Here is a 24,347-nt window from a genome sequence, read left to right on the forward strand (position 1 = left end):
GGTGTTCTTTTTGCCCTTAATGTGCCTGCAGATGACATGGAAGTTGTGTTGCAAAGATAGCCAGGTGAGTTTGCGAACTAGCCGCATGACCTTGGGGGAGCTGGACCTACCCCTGGCGAGGATGTCGACAACCGCTTGGTTGTCCGTCATGAAGCATACTGGCCTGTTACTCCATGACTGCCCCCAGACGAGAGCTGCTGCTACAATGGGGTATACTTCGAGCAGAGGAGAGGACCTGGCGGCCTCCTGGTCTGAAGAGACCTGCGCGGGCCAAGGGCCCGCAAACCATTGGCCCGCAGATGGCCCCGAAACCGAGGGATGCGGCAGCATCGGAAAACACCAAGGGGGAGGCATCGTTCCACTGGGGAACAAAGAGGGAGATGCCGTTCCAGCTGGACAAAAAAAACTGACCACATGGCCAGATCCGCCAACGCATCGCGTCCGAGGTGGATGAGGGCATGCTGATCTGAGGCTGTTGGGAGGAGTCTGAGTAGGCTGGAGGTGAACGATCTGCCCTGGGGCATGATCCTGGCGGCAAAGTTGAAAGACCCCAACAACGATTGGAGTTCCAACTTTGACACCGTGCGGGTACCCACGAGTCTGGCCACTGAGTCCTTTAGCCTAATTAACTTGTCCAGGGGAAGGCTGGCGTCCATCTTGACGGTGTCCAAGGTGATACCTAAAAAGGTGATTACCCTGGAGGGGCCCTCAACCTTTGATGGGGCCACTGGGACGTTCAGGCGACTGAACAGGCTGAGGAGGCTGTCCAGCCTGTCCAGGACGTGTTCGGCCTGCTCGATGAGCAAGAAGTCGTCCAAGTAATGGATCACCCTTGGACAATGAGCATGGTTGACCAGAATCCAGTGAAGTGCTTGGGCGAACTGATCAAAGAGCCAGGGGCTGCTCTTTGACCCGAAAGTCGAGCGGGTGGCAAAATAATACTTTGCCCTCCACTTGACGCCATAGAACTTCCACAGGTGAGGCAGAATTGGCAGCAACTTGAAGGCATCAGAAATGTCAGCCTTCGATAACCAAGCTCCTGCCCCGACCTGTAAGATGAGCTCTATGGCCTCGTCCAGAGAAGAATACTGCATTGAGAATTCGTCCGACGGGACCAGAGAATTTAGGCTGGGGGTGCTGGATGCATGAGGAGCAGACAGGTCGTAGATTAATCTTTTTTTATTTTGAGGATTTCTTGACAACTAGGCCTATGGGGCTGACCCGGTACACAAGGAAAGGAGATTCGGCAAATGGACCAATCATGAATCCTTTCTGCAATTCAGCCTCCAACAATTCGTCCACCGCCACGGGGTCCGCCAGAGATGAGAGAAGGTTGGGGCATTCATGAGTGACCTGCGGAAGGGTGACTAATCCTGTATGGAAACCCTCGGAAAAACCCTGTTTGAGAAACAGGACGAAACTGGGGTCATGGTGCTGTTGGAGGAGGGAGAGTAACAGGTCAATGTTGACCCCGCCTAGTCATGAGCGTTTGGCCGTACGTTGGGAACGGGAGGACTGAGGCTGGCCCTAAAACAGATAGAGCAGATGTGTAATGCTTTGCACTTGTCATAACTGCAGAAACCTAAGTTGAAATTGTTACATATTTGATTCTTCCCTAAGAAGGTGATGGGATGGCCGAGTTTGTCCATGGAAGGGTTGGATTTTTGTGCTCCGGTGTTGATTATTGGCCTGGTAGGGGGTGGGTTGGAGACATTGGGGCACCAATCGGAGGACTGATTGGCAGCCGGAGCAAGCTGGGGCTTTCTGGCCGGCAAAATGCCTGCAAACAGGCTCCATGTCCAAGACAGCCCAGTTGGTAACGTGCTGGTATTGGAGGAACGCAGCTGCTGCCTTTGCGGAGAATGACCGATGGTATTCGTAGAAGGCGGAGCCCCCGTATTTGTACCCTAACTCGGTGATCCTGTACAGGTACGTGTCTAGTTCCTCCCTGCGGTGGGGATGCACGGAGCAGGGATGGTAAGCTTCCTATTGAGGCAGACATCTTTAGACCTGAGCACCACCGATACATCACCGCAGGCAATTGTCCGGTTTTCGACTGTGTCGTGGGTGGAGATCAGGATGGCGGCTAAGTTGATGTCCTTTCCTGCCAGAATATCATGCCTGATATTTTCTGGCACGAAGAAAGCGGGGGCGATGTCGGGAGTGCCATGACTTGTACCTGGGGTGTTGGACCGGGAAGTGGAAGGAACGGCTTCAGGTTCTGGGGGAGGAGGAGACGTGGAAATCTTGTTCTCGACTGCCTGGAGCCTGGAATCGATGTGCGACATTGAAGACGCTAAGTTATTGATGGTTGCGTGGAGTTGGGTCAGGGATAGTTGAATGGTGGACATGGAGACCAGGTCTTCGGAGGCTCCGGGTGGTTCGGGAGCCCTGGGTGACTCGGGAAAGAGCAGACGGTACAGCTCGGCCTTTCGTGCTGATGCAGAGTGGCGGATCCCCTTCTTTTTGAGTTCCGTGACCAACCTAGGGATAGTCCAATGTCTGTAAGAAGCACGGCTGGCTGCTTCGGAAATCGCTGACTCCGGGATGGACATCGAGTCTTCAATGTCGGACACGTGGGACATGATACCACTGAATATGGGCACACCGTTGGAGCCAGACCATGGAGCCAAGAAGGTTAGGATGGAATTTAAATGGAACACTGGGCGCAATCGAAAAGGCCGGGTATGTCCACGAAGAGGGTAGAGAACTTCACACCCCGTGAACCTGGGATCGGTAAGTGAAGAAGAAAACTAACTGGTACCTGCGTGAAGAGGTACACCAAAAATGTTCTGAAACAGAACTTACGTAGATGACGATCAGGAAGAACGAAACCTGAATAAGGAGAAAAGAAATGACAACCTGAGCGTGTCAGGAATTTACGAAAAACAATAGACGGTGCAGAATGATCGGATTGGAGACCCAGGGTGCGCCAGGAGTTGGTTCTGAAGGAGATGAAAGATGGTGCTGTGTAGACGAGTGGCACATGCCAGGTGCCGTGATGAGTGGACAGAAAGCATGCCCAGGGCCAACGAAACTGACCTGAACGTGTCAGGTAGAAGAAACGTGGAAATAACCTGAACGGTTCCAGGCGACGGAAGGACAAGACCTGAAGGAATCATGAAAAACAAAGTGGCCTGAGCGTATCAGGTAGTGCAAAAAAAACATGTGCTGGCGTGACAGGTGATTTAGAAACATTGGGCCCTGTAAACAAGACCGAGGGCCGAGACGCTTCTGGTGACGAAGCCCCAACTGGATGCCAGCGTGGAATTTACCAGTGTGACAGGCAGTAAGGTGACATGACCCGCGCGTGATGGCAACGGAGAGCAAACAGGACCCGAGCGTGACAGGTAAAGAAGCATGAACTGACCGTGATAGGTACACTTATGAGGCAGAAGGCAAGAAGTGTGACAGGACAGTAGGAGAGGAGTTCGACGTGAGTGGCGTGAGTAGACAAAGGAAAAGGACTTGGATTGACGAAACAAACGAGCAGATCAGGCAACAGGACAAAAGAGGACCTGCAGGTATCAGGACAAAGGACACGAAGAGCGTGAGCACATGACGAAAACCTGAACGTAACAGGCACGGAGTAACCCTGGACATATCAGGCCACGGGACACGAAAGGAAACCTGAACGTATCAGGCAACAGGACACGAAGAAACCTGAACGTATCAGGCAACAGGACACAAAGAAAAACCTGAACATATCAGGCAACAGGACACAAAGAAAAACCCGAACGTATCAGGCAACAGGACACAAAGAAAAACCTGAACGTATCAGGCAAGAGGACACGAAGAAAAACCTGAATGTATCAGGCAAGAGGACATGAAGAAACCTGAACGTATCAGGAAAATAGGACACGAAGACAACCCGAACGTATCAGGCAGGAGGAGGAGAAACCTGAACGTATCAGGCAATAGGACATCATGAAAACCTGAACGTATGTCAGAGCTGGACTAAAAAGGTGGAGAAGTGTGTTGTTGTTTTTTTTTCCATCCTCGGCAGTGGAAGTCCTGCTTGAAGGGACGCAGCATAGAAACGGAGGACGGTTCTCCACCGGCCAGACCCGTGATCCGTGGGACTTGGACCCGGGGGGTCCCTTGGTGTGGAAAGATGGAACCCAGGCCGTTTGAGGGTGCTGTGACTCATGAGCGGAAAGTATCATGAAAGTAGTGAACCTGGATAGCAAAACACAGGGGCAATTTAAGAGAAACGTGGGCGCACTGCAAAACGGGGGGGGGGGGGGAGTGGGATGGCTACCTGGTTCTATCATGCATTCAGTTGCGTCTGCCAACATAGCAGACATGTACAAGTGTTTGGCTCCCTGCCCCACTATGATCCCACCATCTGGCACCTGCTGTGTTATGCAGGTGGAAAGTGACATCACCATGCTGCCTATGTTAGGCCACGAGTGAAACTGCATTGCTAGAGGACAGCATGGAAATGGGGGCTGGCGAGTATTATTTGCTAGAATTGAGCCAGTGGCAGCAGTTAAAGGAGGGGCAATACATAGCACAATTGTGGGGCAATAATCATTCAATCATATGGGCACCGGCAGTAATACTATAATGAGGCATCATATCTGGTAGTAATATTTTCAGCCATAACAGGAAATGAGACTTTATGAAGCACTGTGGTAGCACTTACAATTGGGGGAGTTGCGGTGATGAGCCGGACTTGACAGTAAGGCAGCCGGGGGCCGCTATACACATGCCCCATACCTGACGAGCGGAGGGAGCGCAGCAAGCGGGGGTAAGGCCTGAGGGGGCCGCGCAGCTGGCGGCGGCTGCCCGTGATAGCGGACAGGTGGGGTAGCGAATCAGACCGGTTTCGCTTACCGAGATCGCCGCGTAGGAGAGGAGTGCCGCCGCTGCCCGTGGACGCTGGAAAGGCCGGAACCGGAAGTCGCACGAGGATGACGTCACGCAAGACGAGAAGCCGCACCACGCGATGCCGACACCTTGGAGAGGCCGTGCGGCAGGTTAAGTACCCTATGCCCCTCCCACAAATGCAGGCTGGAAATCCAGCCTGCTGTACTAGTGTCACATTAGCTCGCCCTCCACCCAAAACGCAGTGTTTGCCCGATCAGGCCTGATCGGTCGCCCACACTTGCGTTCACCCATGCCCGCCCCGCCGCAGTGACAAAATTTTTTAATTTTTTTTATCACTGCACAATCACTTCACAAGCGCTGCGGCGATAAAAAAAAATTCAGTTTTGATATTTTTTATCAATCGCAGCGGCTTCCGGTACTTTGCTAGTCTCCCATTTGTAAGACAGGCTTGCTTTTTTTCTTGGATAGTCTCAGGGAATACCCTCTAAATTTTGTTGACCAAATGGCAAGTAAGGGGTATTCTTCTGAAGAGGCCAACAGGTTTCTGACCCAGTCGGATGAGGAATGGGAACCCTCATCTGACGAATCTGGCAGTTCAGAATACGAACCTGTAGAAAGCAGTGGCAGTCTGACCCAAAGTTCGGACGATGAGGTTGAGGTCCCTGATACCACCAGGCGTACCCGGCCCCGTGTTGCTAGACCACAGGTTGCGCAGGATCCGCTTCAAGGGCAGCAGAGTGGGGCTGGCGCTGTCGGATTACGTGGTGAGGCATACACCAGCAGCGCAGCCCATCCTGGACCTAGTACCAGCACTGCCGTACAACATGGTGAAGTGGCGAGCACCAGACAGGCCCGTAGAGCCCCTAGAGTCCCTGAGGTGCTGGCAAACCCTGATTGGCAGCCCCCAACTTCAGCCGCACCAGTAGTTCCCCCTTTCACCGCCCAGTCTGGAGTTCGGGTTGAGACAGCTCAGATCGGATTGGCACTGGGGTTTTTTGAGCTGTTCTTGACTGCGGAGCACTTGGAATTAGTCGTGGCAGAAACAAATCGGTATGCCACTTAATTTATAGCCGCCAACCTGGGAAGCTTTTATGCCCATTCTTTCCGGTGGAAACCCGTCCAAGTTTCCGAATTTAAAACTTTTCTGGGCCTTCTCCTCAACATGGGCCTGACAAAAAAGCATGAATTGCGGTCATATTGGTCTACGAACCCAATTCATCACATGCCCATGTTCTCTGCTGCCATGTCCAGGACACGATTTGAGACCATCCTGCGTTTCCTGCACTTTAGTGACAACAGCACCTCTCGTTCCAGAGGCCACCCAGCTTTTGACCGGCTCCACAAAATTCGGCCCCTCATAGACCACTTTAACACCAAATTTGCAGATTTCTATACCCCTGAGCAAAACATCTGCATAGACGAGTCCCTGATACATTTTACCGGGCGCCTTGGCTTCAAACAATACATCCCAAGCAAGCGCGCCCGGTATGGTGTCGAATTGTATAAGCTCTGTGAAAGGGCCACAGGCTATACGCACATATTTCGAGTCTATGAGGGTAAAGATCAGACCCTGGAGCCGGTTGGTTGCCCAGACTACCTGGGGAGCAGTGGGAAGACAGTCTGGGACCTTATTTGGCAAGAGGTACCATCTTTATGTGGACAATTTTTACACAAGTGTGCCCCTCTTCAGGCATTTGTTCCTAGAACAGATTGGCTGCTGTGGCACCGCGCGACCTAGTCGCCGGGGCTTCCCCCAACGGCTCGTTACCACCCGTCTTGCAAGGGGGGAGTGGGCTGCCTTGTGTAACGAAGAACTGCTCGCAATGAAATGGAGAGACAAGCGTGATGTTTACATGCTCTCCTCCATTCATGCAGACACGACAATCGAAATTGAACGAGCAACTGGAGTCATTGAAAAGCCCCTCTGTGTCCACAACTATAATTCGCTCATGGGAGGGGTGGACTTCAATGACCAGATGTTGGCTGCTTATTTACTTTCCCGCAGGACCAGACGCTGGTATAAGAAGGTGTCTGTATACCTAATTCAATTGGCGATGTACAATAGTTTTGTTCTCTACAGTAAGGCTGGGAGAACAAGATCCTTCCTCAAATTTCAGGAAGAGATCATCGAGAACCTCCTGTATCCAGGAGGTTCCGTGGCCCCAACCACCAGTGTAGTAAGCCGTCTACACGAGCGACATTTCCCCAATGTTGTTGCTGGTACCTCAAACCAAGCGCCACCCCGAAATAAATGTCGTGTCTGTAGCAGGAGTGGAATAAGGCTTGACACCCGCTATTTCTGTCCTGACTGCCCTGACCACCCTGCCCTATGCTTAGGGGAGTGTTTCCGGAAGTACCACACACAGGTACACTATTAGCATAGGGATTGCGTGACACAGGACAGGCACACAGGGGTCTTAGGGCCCTTTCACTCACAGCTGCTGCAAACCTCTCCTTTCACCTGAGACAAAGTGCATAATGTACTTCGCCACATCTTTGGGCGATTTGCGCTTTGCACATTGTCCCATGGGGAAGGAGAGGTTTGTCCTATAAATGTAAAAAAAAAAATCACCGGTAAGCAAAAAAGTTAATGTTTTGTTCCAAAAGTTCAATAAAGTTTATAAAAGTTAATGTTCTGTTCAAATGTTATATAAAGTTAATGTTAATAAATTTATTGCGTTGCGGCCTGTTTTATTTTTTTTTGTTTTGTTTTTTTACCTTCCAGGTGGACCAACCGATGAACCAGCTGCAGTACTGATGTGCATTCTGACAGAAGCATTGCGCTGCTGTCAGATTACACAAAAGTCGGTGTATGCGGCGCTGCAAGATGAGATTTCTCCTCTGCAGTAAAAAGATACGTTTGCCGAGGCTTATGAGCTGAGGGGCGGTGTTCATATGCTTTGGCAAACATTTTTTATAAAAAAATAATAATAATTCCGGCAATAATTTATTCATCCACATCGATTGATGTGAATGGAGAAATCGGGCTTGCCAGGGCATACGGGCTGAGTGGGTTTGGATGTTGGGCGGAGCTCCTATGTCCTGGCAGACGCCTTTCCCCTCCTTTTTTTTTTTGCACATTTTTGGGCAGAGATTTTTTCATCCACATTGATCGATGCGAATGAAGAAATCTGTGCCGTTGATTTTTTCTTTCAGCCCAGGGGCTGAACGAAAAAAATAAATCTCATTACCCGTATGCTCAATATAAGGAGAATAGCAGAAACTCCTAATGCTGGCCATACATGTAATGATTGCGGAGACCCTCAAATGCCAGGGCAGTACAAACACCCCACAAATGACCCCATTTTGGAAAGAAGACACCCCAAGGTATTCGCCGAGGGGCATATTGAGTCCATGAAAGATTGAACTTTTTGTCCCAAGTTAGCGGAAAGGGAGACTTTGTGAGAAAAAAAATAAAATAAAAAATTTCCGCTAACTTGTGCCAAAAAAAATAATCTTCTATGAACTCTCCATGCCCCTCACAGAATACCTTGGGGTGTCTTCTTTCCAAAATGGGGTCACATTTTAGGGGCCCTAAAGCGTGAGAAGTAGTCTGGAATCCAAATGTCTAAAAATGCCCTCCTAAAAGGTGCTCTTTAGAATTTGGGCAATGTGTTTTGGGGTGTCTTTTTACATATACCCATGCTGGGTGAGAGAAATATCTCTCTAAAATGACAACTTTGTATAAAAAAAAATGGGAAAAGTTTACTTTTACAGAGATATTTCTCTCACCCAGCATGGGTATATGTAAAAATACACCCCAAAACACATTGCCCTACTTCTTCTGAGTACGGCGATACCACATGTGTGACACTTTTTTGCAGCCTAGGTGCGCAAAGGGGCCCAAATTCTAAAGAGCACCTTTAGGATTTCACAGGGCATTTTTTACGCATTTGGATTCCAAACTACTTCTCACTCTTTAGGTCCCCTAAAATGCCAGGGCAGTATAAATACCCCACAAGTGACCCCATTTTGGAAAGAAGACACCCCAAGGTATTTTGTGAGGGGCATGGCGAGTTCATGTAAAATTATATTTTTTGTCACAAGTTAGTGGAATGTGAGACTTTGTAAGAAAAAAAAATATCTTTTTCCGCTAACTTGTGACAAAAAATAAAAACATCCATGAACTCACTATGCCCATCAGCGAATACCTTAGGGTGTCTACTTTCCGAAATAAGGTCATTTGTGGGGTGTTGTAGAACCTCAGGAAACATGACCGGTGCTCAGAAAGTCAGAGCTGCTTTAAAATGCGGAAATTCACATTTTTGTACCATAGTTTGTAAACGCTATAACTTTTGCGCAAACCAATAAATATACACTTATTGCATTTTTTTTTATCAAAGACATGTAGAACAATAAATTTAGAGAAAAATTTATATAGAAATGTAAAAATTTTGCAACTGAAAGTGAAAAATGTAATTTCATTTCGGTAAATTTCGATTAATAACAAAAAAAGTTAAAATGTCAGCAGCAATGAAATACCACCAAATGAAAGCTCTATTAGTGAGAAGAAAAGGAGGTAAAATTCATTTGGGTGGTAAGTTGTATGACCGAGCAATAAACCGTGAAAGTAGTGTAGTGCAGAATTGTAAAAAGTGGTCTGGTCATTAAGGGGGTTCAAGCTAGGGGGGCTGAGGCAGTTAATATACTCCCTCATAGAATTGCGCTCTGTCCCAGATAAATTATATATCCGACCCTTAGAGAACTTGGAACCCAACGCTAAATCAATAGCACAGTCATAAGATCTATGGGGGGGCAGACTGAGGAGAACACATCGGCAAATTCCTTAATATATGAAGGTAACGTCTTAGATTCAGCAGAGATACCCGCCTGTATAATAGGTAAACAAGAATTACATTTGGGACCCTATTTTTCAAGCTCACCTTTGGTCCATTTAATGACAGGGTTGTGTAATTGGAGCCAGGACATACCTAAAACCATTTCAGCGGGCATATTTTCTAAGATCAACAAGGAGCAATTCTCAGTGTGGGTTACCCCCTACAGTCAGGGTTATTTCTGGTGTACAATACTTAACCGTGCCCCCCAGCAAGGGGGTAGAATCAATGGCTACAATGTAAATAGGATTGGAAAGGGCTAACATAGGTATCCCCACCTGAAGAGCAAACTTAAGATCAATAAAGTTAGAGGCCGACCCAGAATCAACAAAAGAATCAACAAAAGCACTACCTGACCCCTTGTTTAAACCAAAATGAAATAGTGAAAGGTACCAATAACTTCTGCTTTACCACCCCAGTGAGTAACTTATCTTTAGATCCTTCAGGTTTAGGTGATCTTCCAGAAGGAGGGACCTTGGGACATTGCCGGATCCCATGATCGGAGTCACCACAGTAAAAACATGTAGCACGACGACGACATTGGTCTGTTCTGGTCAAACCTAGCTGCATAGGTTCGTCAGTACAAGGCTCGGACTTGATCCCCACGAAACTGGTCTCTGGTTTGGACATAACCTGTGGAAAAAGCAAATGCTCCTGTTGTCTCTCCCTAATGCGTCTGTCCAGTCTCACAGCAAGAGTCATGGTTTGCTCCAAGGTCTCAGGAGAGGGATAACATACAAGCATGTCTTTGAGAGTCTCAGATAGGCCAGACCTAAACTGACTTTTAAGAGCAGGTTCATTCCAACCAGAGGGAATGCAGCATTTACGAAATTGAGTACAGTAGTCTTTATCGGTCGGTCACCCTGCACAAGAGATTTTAACTGAATTTCTGCTACAGATGCTCTGTCAGGTTCATCATACAAAACCCAGAGGGCTTGAAAAAACACGTCGACAGATCTGAGACACAGAGTCGGGGGATAATGAAAATGCCCAGCCTTGGGGGTCGCCTTGTAAAAAGGAAATAATTATTCCCACTCTTTGTTGAGCTGACCCAGAAGAGTGAGGGCGCAACCGGAAATACAGTTTGCAACTCTCCCTAAAAGCCAAAAAACAATTGTGATCCCCGAGAATCGATCAGGAAGCTTAACATGAGGTTCCGCCTGTAGTGCGGATGACTGAGAAACAGAGAGGTTTCGGACAGTTTCCTGACCTTGAAACCTCTCCCCTAACTCCTGGACAATCTGAGCCAGGTTTTGGACATGATCCGTGAGAGTTTGCAACGGATCCATGATATGGTAGTACAGCCTGTAATTCTGTCACGAGAAGGGGATTGGGAAGGTGCAAACTGACTCCACCCACTCCTCTGTCCCTGCCTACTTGCACTTACCCATCCTAGGCAACGGAGCGCAACTGGGCGGCGATCCCTAACCTGCATAAGTGCAGAGAGAAAAACAAAGAAAGAGAGGTCAAACCCAGGAGGTCAAGGCAGTACCAGGGAGCAGGCAAGGACAAGTCAAAAGGTCAAGCCGAAGTCAAATACCAGGAGAAGCAAAAGTACAAAAGGATCAAGCATGGGACGTAGTCAAGAAAGCCGAGATACAAATACACAGTAAATCACCCACCGAATATTCACAAGGAATAGGACCTTAATCACAGGCAACCTGTGACCAGCAGACTGTCTGTTAAATAGGGGAGGGAAGGAGTCATGTAACGTGGCCAGCGTCACATGACTCATCCCCCTGCATACTGCTGAGCGCCGAGTGACCAGTTCGGCGCTCAGACTTTTCGTCGAACTTACGGGAGCGGAGGACGCCGGCCACGCTAAGGAGGCGTGCGCGGCCGGGTCCTCTCTGCCCCCGTTGCCTTGGAGACTAGGACGCAGCGCACGTCCTCGCTCCAAAGTTATCGCAGGGCGCCGGCGCCCCCGAAGGGAAGGAGTGCGATGTCGTCGCCTTGTGACATTAGCACTGTTTCTTTTCAGTATGTTCTTCTCCGTTCACATCCAAACCTAAGTTCAGAATTCTGTTTTTCTGCTAAAAGATGGCTGTAAACTGTGGATGGTTGGGGGATACCCAGCTCAGCCATCCAGAACATATTGCTGATTTTTTTTACTTATATATTTTCTGCACTCGGAGGCCCCGCTCTGTGAGTTTCCGTGGTCTTGCGCTTTGTGGTGAAGCTGCTCGTTATTCCCAGATGCCTCCACTTCACAGTAATAGCACTTACAGGTGACCGGGGCAGATCAGAAGTGTTACAGATTGGTGTTTGGCATCCTATGGCACTGGCGTGTTGGGCATATACACTGCAGATCTTTCACCTCTGAATTTAAACCAATCTCATCCAAAAACTGCACAAAGATCGGCAGAATAAATTGCCATGTATAGCGTGAAATGTGCAGCAAAATGCAGGTAACTCCATGCAGATTTTAATGGGAATTTTCTGCACCCTTTGGTTCTGTACAGACTGTCTCCAATAAATTTTCATAGGGATCCACTAGCTTTTGTTTTGTTTTTATAATTTTGTAATAGAGAAATAACTTTATTAAAAAAAAATAATTGCACTGCCCATATATTTTTATATATTTAACTTTTATAGGGTCAAGTCCCATTATTCTGACCACATCCTACTTCCGATGTCTGCGGCATGTACGGTAGCTCATGAAGGATGTCCTTTGAGCTGAGCTGGCTCTGTGGGTATATAAGGGGTGTAATAGACTGCCTGCACACATATCCCTCGTCGGTATATAAGGTGTGATAGGCTGCCTGCACACATATCCCTCGGTGGGTATATAAGGTGTGATAGGCTGCCTGCACACATATCCCTCGTGGGTATATAAGGTGTGATAGGCTGCCTGCACACATATCCCTCGGTGGGTATATAAGGTGTGATAGGCTGCCTGCACACATATCCCTCGTCGGTATATAAGGTGTGATAGGCTGCCTGCACACATATCCCTCGTGGGTATATAAGGTGTGATAGGCTGTCTGCACAGATATCCCTCGGTGGGTATATAAGGTGTGATAGGCTGCCTGCACACATATCCCTCGAGGGTATATAAGGTGTGATAGGCTGCCTGCACACATATCCCTCGGTGGGTATATAAGGTGTGATAGGCTGCCTGCACACATATCCCTCGTGGGTATATAAGGTGTGATAGGCTGCCTGCACACATATCCCTCGTGGGTATATAAGGTGTGATAGGCTGCCTGCACACATATCCCTCGTGGGTATATAAGGTGTGATAGGCTGTCTGCACAGATATCCCTCGGTGGGTATATAAGGTGTGATAGGCTATCTGCACACATATCCCTCGGTGGGTATATAAGGGGTGTGATAGGCGGTCTGCACACATATCCCTCGGTGGGTATATAAGGTGTGATAGGCTGTCTCCACACATATCCCTCGGTGGGTATATTAGGGGTGTGATAGGCTGTCTAACACTGAAGAGGACAGTATACAGCTACAGATGGATCTGGATAGATTGGAGGCTTGGGCAGAGAAGTGGAAGATGAGGTTTAACACTGACAAATGTAAAGTTATGCACATGGGAAGACTACTGGTATCCAGGGTAACAGGGGGAGGGGATACCACCTTTAACTCACCCTTGGCCCCTTTACCCAACCTTGACCCATAACAAAAGACACGACAACTGTATCACTTTATTGCTGGATGGTGATCGGCCACAGCTTCTTTATTAAAGCGGCAAACCTTAATAAACCATAATATCGGAACGGTATGCCAAAGGCTGGACTCCCAGCGGGCAAGTTAAACCGTAATCATCAGAGCTGTCTTCCAACCGCTGGACTCCCAGCGGGCAGTTACTCCATCTGCAACCACCATATCTCCGCTGTACTCAAATGCCGCCAGCTGTGACTTCTTATTTTTTTATTTTTTTCACTTTATTGATAAACTCGACCAAAATTCGCAGCTCTCCAAAGCCGTAATCATCGGAGCAATATCCAAAACCGCTGGACTCCCAGCAGGGTCTCTTAAAAATAGAAAAACAAAACAGAATAGCCAAGTATCCATAACTGAACAGAACCGTGCACTTCGACCCGCCTCCCAAGAATAACCGCAAAGGGAGGGAGGGAGGGCCAATCTGCTTCCACTTGCAAGAGGAAGTGACCAGGACAGAGAGGAGGTATATGTGACCTTCAGAATTTCCTGCACCGCCCCCATCCTGTCTAAGGAGGTTCCCCAGTGATTAACCCTCAATGACCCTAATCTGCAACCTACTTAACCATTACTGAGACGGGGCCAGATTCCTAAATGCCCCTAAGGGGAAAAGGGGGGAGGGGGAGGACCATCAGTCCCTAAGCACCCTCCCTATACAGTCAGGCGCTTTCCAGGAATAATGCAAGTCACCTGTACATATTAAATGATAAAACACTGGGTAACACTGACATGGAAAAAGGACCTAGGAGTTTTAATAAACAGCAAACTCAGCAGTAAAAACCAGTGTCAGGCAGCTGCTGCCAAGACCAATAAGATAATGGGTTGCATCAAAAGGGGCATAGATGCCCGTGATGAGAACATAGTCCTACCACTTTACACATCACTGGTCAGACCACACATGGAGTACTGTGTACAGTTCTGGGCTCCAGTGAACAAGGCAGACATAGCAGAGCTGGAGAGGGTCCAGAGGAGGGCAACTAAAGTAATAACTGGAATAGGGCAACTACAGTACCCAGAAAGATTATCAAAATTAGGGTTATTTACTTTAGAAAAAAGACGACTGAGGGGAGATCTAATAACTAAGTATAAATATATCAGGGGTCAGTACAGAGATCTCTCCCATCATCTATTTATCCCCAGGACTGTGACGAGGGGACATCCTCTGCGTCTGGAGGAAAGAAGGTTTGTACACAAACATAGAAGAGGATTCTTTACGGTAAGAGCAGTGAGACTATGGAGCTCTCTGCCTGAGGAGGTGGTGATGGTGAGTACAATACAGGAATTCAAGAGGGGCCTGGATGTATTTCTGGAGCGTAATAATATTACAGGCTATAGCTACTAGAGAAGGGTCATTGATCCAGGGAGTTATTCTGATTGCCTGATTGGAGTCGGGAAGGAATTTTCCCCCCCTTAAGTGGGGAAAATTGGCTTGTACCTCAGGTTTTTTTTTTGCCTTCCTCTGGATCAACTTGCAGGATTACAGGCCAAACTTGATGGACAAATGTCTTTTTTTGGCCTTATATACTATGTTACTATATCCCTCGGTAGGTATATAACGTGTGATAGGATGTCTGCACACATAGCCCTCGGTGAGTATATAAGGTGTGTGATAGGCTGTCTGCACACATATCCCTCGTGGGTATATAAGATGTGTGATAGGCTGTCTGCACACATATCCCTCGTGGGTATATAAGATGTGTGATGGGCTGTCTGCACACATATCCCTCGGTGGGTATATAAGGTGTGTCATAGGCTGTCTGCACACATATCCCTCGGTGAGTATATAAGGTGTGATGGGCTGTCTGCACACATATCCCTCTGTGGGTATATAAGGTGTGTCATAGGCTGTCTGCACACATATCCCTCGGTGGGTATATAAGGTGTGATAGGCTGTCTGCACACATATCCCTCGGTGGGTATATAAGGTGTGATAGGCTGTCTGCACATATATCCCTCGGTGGGTATATAAGGTGTGTCATAGGCTGTCTGCACACATATCCCTCGGTGGGTATATAAGGGGTGTGATAGGCTGTCTGCACACATATCCCTCGGTAGGTATATAAGGTGTGATAGGCTGTCTGCACACATATCCCTCGGTAGGTATATAAGGTGTGGTAGGCTGTCTGCACACATATCCCTCGGTAGGTATATAAGGTGTGATAGGCTGTCTGCACACATATCCCCTCGGTGAGTATATAAGGTGTGTGATAGGCTGTCTGCACACATATCCCTCGGTGGGTATATAAGGGGTAGGATAGGCTGTCTGCACACATATCCCTCGGTAGGTATATAAGGGGTGTGATAGGCTGTCTGCACACATATCCCTCGGTGGGTATATAAGGGGTAGGATAGGCTGTCTGCACACATATCCCTCGGTGGGTATATAAGGTGTGATAGGCTGTCTGCACACATTCCTCGGTGGGTATATAAGGGGTGTGATAGGCTGTCTGCACACAAATCCCTCGGTGGGTATATAAGGTGTGATAGGCTGTCTGCACACATATCCCTCGGTAGGTATATAAGGTGTGATAGGCTGTCTGCACACATATCCCTCGGTAGGTATATAAGGTGTGGTAGGCTGTCTGCACACATATCCCTCGGTGGGTATATAAGGTGTGATAGGCTGTCTGCACACAAATCCCTCGGTGGGTATATAAGGTGTGATAGGCTGTCTGCACACATATCCCTCGGTGGGTATATAAGGGGTGTGATAGGCTGTCTGCACACATATCCCTCGGTAGGTATATAAGGTGTGGTAGGCTGTCTGCACACACATCCCTTGTTGCTTTTATGGGTAAAAGGGACCATTTATGAGAGTTGCAGGTAAGGAAAGTTTTACTTTTTCCTATTAGCACCCTACGTTCCCATTGTGGTGTGGGAGGGTGATCAAGTGACAAAGAGAGCCCCCCCCCCCCCCCCATTCCCGTTATGGAGATGCTGCTATTTGCTGCAGCATCTAAGGAGTTAAATGGGCCGGGATCGCAGCTAGATCCAAATCTGTACGTTGCAGTACTGTAGATTGTAGCCCATGCTGCGGCACAGCTGCTGTGCCCGTGCCAACCCCTCGTCCTAACGTTACCTGACGGTGCGGGAAGTCTGCCTTCACTGGGACGTAGAGTTTTATTGTGGAGGTGACATGGCTGTGTGCCTGATTCCATACGTATATAGTGTAGGAGGTGAGCACCTAGGTATGTCGCGTTAGTTTTAGTTTTCTGGTCTTTTTAGAGGCCATCACATTTTGGGCCATTTCCACCGGTGAGGGGCAGAAAAAGCGACTTCTTTATACACACAAAATTTCTCCTATAACTCTTCCTGGCAGTTTAGCGGATAATAAACCCCCCTTTTATTCCCTGCGTACAGTGATAAATCCCGGTTAGTATAACACTGTGTCACCTTCCTTTTCCTCCTCCTGTAATGGTCCGTGAAATAGTCACCACTTCCATTACTCCACGAGGCAGATTCTCCTTAATTTCCCGGCTAACAGCGACATTTATCTTCGCAGGCGGGGAACGCAACATTTAACAAGGGCAGGCTCTTCAACATCGGCGTGAGAGAAGCGCTGCGCTACAACAGCTGGGACTGTTTAATCTTTCAAGACGTTGACCTCATTCCGGAAAATGACTACAACCTGTACATGTGCAACGAGTATAACCCCAAGCATCTCTCCAGCGCCATTGACAAATTCCAGTACAGGTAATGCACTGCGCATGCTGCGCCGGGTCACACACGCTAGGATTGCTGGGCATTTTGACACTGCTATTACAAAACCACTCATCTGTTATATGGGTAGAATACATTGAATAAATATACAGATGTAGCAGTGCTGAACCTGTCATTGGAATTACAGTACCTTCTGTACATGGATAGAACGTTACTTCTGTCTGTGACTGCCCTCTAGTGGACATTTTATGTAGGATGCTGTGCGCTCTATAGGTTTAACAGATGCTGGAAGGATTCACATAGCGGTATGAATAAAGCTCCAGTGTGTGACCGTCATGTTATATGTCACAGATTGTACGGCATATATTCACTGTGATTATAGATGTTGTCTGTCATCGAGATAGAAATATTACTTACTAGTCTAGATACGTATTTTCATATATATAGGAGCAGTATTATTGTAGTTATATTCTAGTACTTAGGAGAAGTATTATAATAGTTATTCCTGTACATAGGTGCAGTATTATAGTAGTTATATTGTACATAGGAGCAGTATTATAGTAGGTATATTCTTGTACATAGGAGCAGTATTATAATAGTTATATACTTGTACATAGGAGCAGTATTATAGTAGTTATATTCTTGTACATATGAGGCAGTATTATAGTAGTTATATTCTTCTACATAGGAGCAGTATTATACTAGTTATATTCTTGTACATAGGAGGCAGTATTATAGTAGTTATATTCTTGTACATAGGAGCAGTATTATAGTAGTTATATTCTTGTACATAGGAGCAGTATTATAGTAGTTATATTCTTGTACATAGGAGCAGTATTATAGTAGTTATATTCTTCTACATAGGAGGCAGTATTATAGTAGTTATATTCCTGTACATTGGAGCAGTATTATAGTAGTTATATTCTTGTACATAGGAGCAGTATTATAGTAGTTATATTCTTGTACATAGGAGCAGTATTATAGTAGTTATATTCTTGTACATAGGAGGCAGTATTATAGTAGTTATATTCCTGTACATTGGAGCAGTATTATAGTAGTTATATTCTTGTACATAGGAGGCAGTATTATAGTAGTTATATTCCTGTACATTGGAGCAGTATTATAGCAGTTATATTCTTGTACATAGGAGCAGTATTATGGTAGTTATATTCTTGTACATAGGAGCAGTATTATAGTAGTTATATTTCTGTTGTGGGGTTTGGCTGGATTAGCGGACGCAATATAGAGGCAACAACAAGTTCTTTGGATCAAACAGTTCAGTGTTTTATTCACACTTTAGGCAAGTGACAAAACAAGAAGTCATAATCAAACAAAAAGTCACCTTGTGGTGTTGGTGTTAATTCACACCATGCAGAAATTCTGCCTCAGAGTCCTTGACCATAGCAGCACCAACCTGTTTTCACGCCAAACAGGTAGCAAGCCTTCATCCAGACACAAGGTTCCCATATCCCAACACAGAGACCTCGCTTCTGAGCCCAGCTGCCTATTTAAGGATAGCCAGGTGCACTTAAAATCCGGTCCGGTATTTAACCTCACCTGGCTGTAAATCAGCCCAGCAGCATATGCTGGGAGGAAAATACCTGCCTTGCCAGACAAAATCTCTCACTGTGTCACATACCTTTGTTCAACCCTGAGGGGGTAAACACACGCCAGACAGGGGATAGGGCATCCACGTTTCCCTGTAACCGGCCTGCCCTTTGTTCCACCGAACACGTAAAGTTTTGTAGGGAGAGAAACCATCGAGTGACCGGGGCATTTCTGTCCTTGGCCTGGCTCATCCATTTGGGAGGGGAGTGGTCTGTTACCAGGCGGCATTTTCTCCCCAATAAATAATAGCGGAGATATTCTAGTGCCTACTTGATAGCCAGGCACTCTCTCTCCACTAGGGGTGCACCGAAATTCCGGCAGCCGAAAATATCGGCCGAAAATGCACCTAATCCATTTCGGCCGATATTGTTACATATCGGCCGAAAATATGGGGTGTGGGATTTGTCACCCACCATCTGCGGGCGGGCGGTTTACTGCATCTTTATTTTACCTTACAATCGTGACGCTCCAGTAAGAACTCTGCAGGCAGAGCGGAGGGCGGCGTAACGTCACTTACTCACGTGACGCGCCTGCTCCGCCTCCTTCATTCATAAAGTGGGCGGAGCAGGTGCGTCACGTGAGTAAGTGACGTTACGCCGCCCTCCGCTCTGCCTGCAGAGTTGTTACTGGAGCGTCACGATTGTAAGGTAAAATAAAGATGCAGTGAGTGATGCTGTGAGCAGCAGGGCCGGGGCTGTTATGGGTAGGGGGATCGGTCTATGGCACTGCTATGGGGAGGGGGGATCTGTGCACTGTTATGGGGAAAGTGATCTGTGCACTGTTTTGGGGAAAGGGATCTGTGCACTGTTATGCCCATAACAGTGCACATCCCCCCCCCCCCTCCATAACAGCGCCACCCACAGATCCCCCTCTCCATAACAGCGCCACCCACAGATCCCCCTCTCCATAACAGAGCCACCCACAGATCCCCCTCTCCATAACAGCGCCACCCATAGATCCCCCTCTCCATAACAGAGCCACCCACAGATCCCCCTCTCCATAACAGCGCCACCCACAGATCCCCCTCTCCATAACAGAGCCACCCACAGATCCCCCTCTCCATAACAGCGCCACCCACAGATCCCCCTCTCCATAACAGAGCCACCCACAGATCCCCCTCTCCATAACAGCGCCACCCACAGATCCCCCTCTCCATAACAGAGCCACCCACAGATCCCCCTCTCCATAACAGCGCCACCCACAGATCCCCCTCTCCATAACAGCGCCACCCACAGATCCCCCTCTCCATAACAGCGCCACCCACAGATCCCCCTCTCCATAACAGCGCCACCCACAGATCCCCCTCTCCATAACAGCGCCACCCACAGATCCCCCTCTCCATAACAGCGCCACCCACAGATCCCTCTCTCCATAACAGCGCCACCCACAGATCCCCCTCTCCATAACAGCGCCACCCACAGATCCCCCTCTCCATAACAGCGCCACCCACAGATCCCCCTCTCCATAACAGCGCCACCCACAGATCCCCCTCTCCATAACAGCGCCACCCACAGATCCCCCTCTCCATAACAGCGCCACCCACAGATCCCCCTCTCCATAACAGCGCCACCCACAGATCCCTCTCTCCATAACAGCGCCACCCACAGATCCCCCTCTCCATAACAGCGCCAATCATAAAAAAAAAAGTATTTTAAAAGTATTTGGGCAAAAAGGCAGTTTCGGTTTCGGTTTTCGGTCAAGGGCATCCTGAATTTTCGGTTTCGGTTTCGGACCAGAATTTTCATTTCGGTGCACCCCTACTCTCCACTATACTGGGTCTTGGCTGGGGTGAGCTTGCAGCTGAGAAAGACAACGGGATGCTCCTCCCCGTTGACTTCCTGAGACAGTACAGCACTGAAGCCTACTTCAGAGGCATCAGTCTGTACTATAAACTCCCTTTTGAAGTCTGGCGTCACCAAAACTGGGAACCAGCACAGGGCCAACTTCAAAGCGGACCCGATCATCCCAGCGAACGATCATTGACTTGTGTCCCTTCAAGAGTCCTGTCAAGGGCGCGGCTAGAGTAGCAAAGTGGGGAACAAACCTCATGTAATAACCCAATAGGAAGGACTTTATTTGCCTAGTGGTGACAGGTCGGGGCCAATTCCGTATCGCCTGTATTTTGTTCACTTGGGGTTTAATGACTCCACGCCCAATGACATACCCCAGGTACTTAGTCTCCTCTAACCCTATCGCGCATTTTTTTGGGTTAGCGGTTAGGCCAGCTTTCCGAAGGGAGTCCACTACAGCCTGCACTCAGGTGACTTTCCCAGTCGGTACTGTGGATGACAATATCGTCCAGGTAAGCCGAATCATACCGACGATGAGGACGAAGCACGATGTCCATTAGTCACTGAAAAGTGGCGGGGGCGCCATGCAAACCAAAGGGTAAGACCGTGATGAAGGCAGTTTTCTCTTTGGCAGCTTCCGTTAAGGGCACCTGCCATTACCCTTTCGTGAGGTCTAAAACAGAAAAATACCGGGCTTGTCCTAACCTCTCGATGAGCTCATCCACCCGGGGCATGGGATATGCATCGAATTTGGAAACCTCGTTTTCGAAAGTAGTTACAAAACCGCAACATCCCTTCCGGCTTGGGTATCAATACTATAGGACTTGCCCACTCACTTTTTGACTCCTCAATGACGTCTAGCTGCAACATTAGCTGCACCTCCTCCGATATGACTTGTCGCCGAGCCTCGGGTACCCAGTATGGTTTTTATCTGACTTTTGCCTGAGGCTCAGTGACAATGTCATGCTGGATTATAGACGTGCATCCAGGGAGGTCTGAGAACATATCCGTGTTCCGACTAATGAACTCCCTGGCCTCCTGAATCTGTTTAGAGGAGAGGCTGTCAGCAATTTTTGCTGTGGCAGCCGCCTCTCTTGCATCAGACAGAGGGGTCGGTACCTCTTCTCCTAGAAAACCCGGCCGCGGGCTGTCTTCTGTACAGGTTTCCCTATCTTTCCACGGTTTGAGTAAATTCACATGGTACACCTGCTCCTGCTTTCGCTGCCCTGGCTGGTGTACCTTGTAGTTTAAATCTCCAATTTTCTCGAGTCCCTCGTAGGGCCCCTGCCACCTAGCCAGGAACTTACTGTCCACGGTCGGCACCAGAACCAAAACCCGATCACCCAGGTTAAGATCCGGACCCAAGCCTGCCGATTATAGACCCGACTCTGGGCTCGCTGAGCTGCCTCCATATGCTCCCTGACAAGAGGCAACACTGTCTCTATCCGATCTTGCATCTGGGTAACGTACTCAATGACACTTTTATGTGGAGTGGGTTGTTGTTCCCACGCGTCTTTGGCCTCGACCAAGAGACAGCGAGGGTATCTGCCATATAGCAGTTCGAAGGGCGAGAACCCAGTAGAGGCCTGGGAACCACCAACTGTTCAATAGGCTCACCCCGTAATTGTTTTACCCGATACATCATATCCTGATGAACCACAAAATGGGGAAACACTGAAACTGCCCCAGGTTGTTGTGGTTCGCATCTACTATTAACACATTTTCCCAGGAGCGGGATAGGGTTGGGTCCCGACATTGGGCAGTACCAAAATTATCCCAGGAGACATTGAGGTCTGCCAATTCAGGACCCGGCGGCAAGTCCTTCATGTCTCCCACCATCACACTTAGCGGGGTTGTATCCTCCTCTTCCACCGAAGTGGCGGACACCCCTACTGCTGGCCCTTCGGTCTCAGGTTCCCAGGGTTCTAGTCTCCCCCCTGAGCCGGGCCCTCTGCTAGGTTTACCCCTGTCTCATGGGTATCAGTCACTCTCATAGCAGGCCACAGTGCCGGGAAGTCTCTCCCTATTATGAGTTCATTATGTAGATTTGTGGCGACAGTCACTGTAGTTGGAGACACCAGCGCGGTGGGGTAGTCTTTTAAAGCTCCGTGAATGCACATCAGCCCGACTTTCCGTTCAGTATTGTCACAGTCGTTACCTTTGACTGTGACCTTCCGTTCTTGCTCATTCGGCGCTCCTCGCTGAAGTTCTGTTCCTGTGTGTCTTTTGTGGTTCTTTATGGGTTAACTCCCAAGTGTGCCTATTAGGAGTTAATCCTCTGTCTGCTCCATGGGTGTGGTCTCTCTGCTGCACCCATGGAACCTGTATATAAGGCTGAGGTTTCCTCAGTTCTGGGTCAGCTCTCCTGGTGTGTGTTGTCTGTCCTGTTCCTGGTTTGTTCTCTCTCCCATGCTGCTGACCCATGGGATCTGTGTCTGTCTGTCTGTGCTCTGTGAGTTTCCCTACTTGTTCATTTGCGTCCTTTTTCCTGTCTTTCTGTTCTGCCAGTTATGTTTTAGTTACTTTGTGTTTATTCTGATGCCTGTGTTCAGCAAGCCTTTGCAGCAGAGTGGCATGACAAGGCCATGCAGATTACTACTGGTGGAGCAAGTCCTTCTCTGCTCATTGCCACTCCTGCTCCCTTGCGTGAACTCCTGTTTGTATTATTATTTGCTCTGTTTCGTATTTACCTGTCTGTTATGTTTGCCTATGTGCCGTCGGTACCTTCTGGTACCTGTAGTCCATTCGCTCCTGCTGTCACTGTCTAGGTCACGCTCCAGAGTGGACCCTGGCAACTTTCTGCGGCTAAGTCTAACCATACCATCTAGGGCTCTAGTGAAAACCAGGAGTTGCTTAGTTACGCCCCTCTGGAGTATTACTAGACAGTGGCGCAGTGGGGGTTTTCTCCCACTGTGCTGACGGTACATAGAGCTCATGTTTTCTCTGTGCTGCCTTTCATGTTTTTGTTTGTGCAATAAACTCTTGTGTCTGTACCTGATTTCCGTTTATTGCTTGACGACGCGGTGGTCTCTCCTGGGACCCCCAACTCGTGACAAGTATACTTAGTGGACCGCACCAGGGTAGCCCTTACTAGGGTCACCAGACTCCCTGAGTCCAGCAGAGCCTCCGCCGGAGTGTCTCCCACTTCCACCTGGCACAAATGATCTAGAGTCTCAGGGGTATCTGTTGCTCACAGCCTCCTGGCATATAGCCACTGACGGTAGCCATAGTTAGTGTCCATGGGCTCAACCCTATAGGAACAGTCAGCCCTTACATGGCCAGGCTCCGGACACCGCCAGCAGACTATCGGAGCCAGGTCTGCCGTGGGTACATCCTGGGTGGGTTTTATCGGCTCAAATCTCCGGGCCTGGGGTGGAGATTTCCAGGGTTTGCCGACCCTCCCCCCACCCCCCCCCCCTCGAGAGAACCCTCCTTTATCTTCATGGTAGTTGGCCACTTGATCGTCTGGTAAGTCGAAATACAACCGCTGAGAATCAGTATTATAATAGTTATATTCCTGTACATAGGAGCAGTATTATAGTAGTTATATTATTGTACATAGGAGCAGTATTATAGTAGTTATATTCTTGTACATAGGAGTAGTATTATAATAGTTATATTCCTGTACATAGGAGCAGTATTATAGTAGTTATATTCTTGTACATAGGAGGCAGTATTATAGTAGTTATATTCTTGTACATAGGAGCAGTATTATAGTAGTTATATTCTTGTACATAGGAGGTAGTATTATAGTAGTTATATTCCTGTACATAGGAGCAGTATTATAGTAGTTATATTCTTGTACATAGGAGCAGTATTATAGTAGTTATATTCTTGTACATAGGAGCAGTATTATAGTAGTTATATTCTTGTACATAGGAGCAGTATTATAGCAGTTATATTCTTGTACATAGGAGGCAGTATTATAGCAGTTATATTCTTGTAC

At 48.1% G+C, this 24,347-nt stretch overlaps 2 protein-coding genes across 2 annotated transcripts in view; both read left to right on the forward strand.

Annotated features, from left to right (window-relative positions):
* Positions 1–24,347, forward strand: part of LOC120994388 (beta-1,4-galactosyltransferase 3-like) — a 462,074-nt gene that overhangs the window by 134,110 nt on the left and 303,617 nt on the right. The gene's annotated exons all lie outside the window — the stretch shown is intronic.
* Positions 1–24,347, forward strand: part of LOC120994390 (beta-1,4-galactosyltransferase 3-like) — a 96,958-nt gene that overhangs the window by 66,851 nt on the left and 5,760 nt on the right. The window contains exon 4 of the mRNA XM_040422910.1: positions 16,846–17,036. Within this exon, the coding sequence (XP_040278844.1) occupies positions 16,846–17,036 (191 nt within the window). The remainder of the gene's footprint in view (positions 1–16,845; positions 17,037–24,347) is intronic.

The sequence above is a fragment of the Bufo bufo genome, chromosome 3 (assembly GCF_905171765.1).
Source record: "Bufo bufo chromosome 3, aBufBuf1.1, whole genome shotgun sequence".
NCBI lineage: Eukaryota > Metazoa > Chordata > Amphibia > Anura > Bufonidae > Bufo > Bufo bufo.